The following is a 2,056-nucleotide window of genomic DNA, read 5'->3' on the forward strand; positions in this document are numbered from 1 at the left end:
GGCCCGCGCTCCAGGCGCCTGCCCGGGCCGCGCACTCGGCAGCGCTGGCGCTGCGCCTTGGCCCGGTGCTTGTGCCCTGTGTCGGCCCATCGCGTTCCGGTAGCTCTGGGCAAGAATYGTGAAATACCGGTGTGAAAGAAACGTGGGAGCCAGGCTCCGTCCGCCGGTCTCAGAGCGGGATAGCTGACCCCGGAGGAAGATGGCTGGRCCGCGCTAGGCGCGGGGCGGTGCGCTACAAACCGCGCGCAGTCGCGCTGCAGCGTGCCGCCCGCACGGCCTGGTGCTTCGAGCCCGTTCTGCCTCGGAGGCCTGCGGGCCCGACGCCCGGAGCCTGCCCCGCTGCAGCGCCTCCGGCCTCGGCGCTGCGGGAGCWGGATCCTGCGTGCCGAGCGCCCCGCAGCTGCTCTCCTGCCTTTGATTCTGTTTCAGGGTCATCACGTCGGCTGCTCACGCTTGTTTCTCATGTGTCATAGCTCTTCCCGTCCTGAGTCTTGATCTGGGAAACGCTTATCATCGAGAGGGCAAACCTCTTTTATCTGGCCTGCAGCACTAGTCTGTTCCCAGTTAGCGGTCGCTCAATTAAAAAAAAAAAAAACAAAAGACTGAAATAGTCATACTTTACTGAATAAAAGTAGTGTGTAGCTAAATAGTGGTACTTTACTGTAAAAAAGTAATGTGTAAAGCGCCTGATTATATGGTGATGAAGATAGAGGAATTCTGAAGTTTGCACCAGTAAAAGAAACCAGGAAAGAAAGCCATTACAACTTGTCAAGTCTCTTGACTCTTTTATCATCTGAATATGAAAACATAAAACTCAGCTCTGTGTTCTGTTAAAGACAGCACTAAAATTAGCAGTGCACAGAGAGGGTCATAAAAAGACAAGCCTGACAGATTTCAATCACTTCTTACTGAGAGACAAAGAGATCAGCTTAAAATTGAATTATTGCTGCAGCCATAAGCCATAACACATACACTAATTTGTTCAAGGAAAAAGAAATCCTGTCAAGTCATTTACTTGCAGCCATTATAGATTGTTTTTAAGGAAAATAAGTCCAGTATTTGCATGCAAAAACACTTGTGTTCTTGCTTTCCTAAATGCACATATGATGGCATTGCCCTCAGTGGTATTGACAGAGCATTTGCAAAGGTGATGTGCTACCTAAACATCTAATTGGCTCCTTCACAACTGATTTGGCTTTGCCTGTAAATACATCTCTAACCATACCTGTATTTCAGCTTGGTATTCTGTTCTTAAAGTGTAGAATTAAATCCAGGTCGTTCTGCAAGTTTAAACCTTAATACCGTTATCTTTGTTTCTGATTACTCTGTTTCTCATTTGGAATTAGTTAATCATTGCCGAATGATATGGAAACAACTATTTTGATTGGATTGGAACTGTTTTGCTTCAGATAAAAAAGCTAATGATAGTGTTTAATAAAAGATAACAATCTTTTTAGACTAATCCTTCTAGTGTAAATTTTAAATCAAGGCCAGAAGACATTGCCGCATGTCCAGTCCTGTTTGTAGAAACCCTTCTCATTGAACTAGCCTTCTTGTGTAAGATGGTAAGTTCAATCGTGGCTGAGGACATCCAGCACATCGTATTATCAGTGGCATGGCTGTAATCGAATCCTCTGCTCAGGTTCGTGAAGCCGTGCACGGGAAGACAGATAGCGGTAGGGCTCGTACGCGATCACATTCGCTGTCTGCAGCGGCAGGGGAGAGGGGGGCGTGCAGCTGATTAATGGCTTTGTTCTGTGTAATAGGACATGGTGGAGTGAAGCCAGGGTACTGCAATAAAAATCCTGGAGACGTGATGCCCGGGAGTCTTTAGGACGACTGTTTCATACTGGCAGGAAGGCAGCGCTGCCGGACAGTAAGGAGAGGGCTCAGGCCRGGGCTCGCGGTGCTGGCAGAGGGGAGCATTTATGTCCTGGGCAGAAGGACAAAACTTTTCCATGTCCAACCATTTGAGGAAATGTAGATTGAAGGAAGATCTTTCCAATATCCTTCTAGTTTACCTCTATAGCTACCTCACGTAAYAAAATTTAGCCAT

General features: G+C 47.4%; 1 protein-coding gene across 1 annotated transcript in view; it reads right to left on the reverse strand.

Moving 5' to 3' along the window:
* The window catches only part of MSRB2 (methionine sulfoxide reductase B2), a 10,162-nt gene extending 9,727 nt beyond the window's left edge, over window positions 1-435 (reverse strand). Inside the window, exon 1 of the mRNA XM_085318321.1 lies at window positions 241-435. Within this exon, the coding sequence (XP_085174447.1) occupies window positions 241-435 (195 nt within the window). The remainder of the gene's footprint in view (window positions 1-240) is intronic.
* Between the last annotated feature and the right edge of the window lie 1,621 nt (window positions 436-2,056).

The sequence above is a fragment of the Rhea americana genome, unplaced genomic scaffold, assembly GCF_003343005.1.
Source record: "Rhea americana isolate MKP2758 unplaced genomic scaffold, rheAme1 scaffold_53, whole genome shotgun sequence".
NCBI classification, from domain to species: Eukaryota; Metazoa; Chordata; class Aves; order Rheiformes; family Rheidae; genus Rhea; species Rhea americana.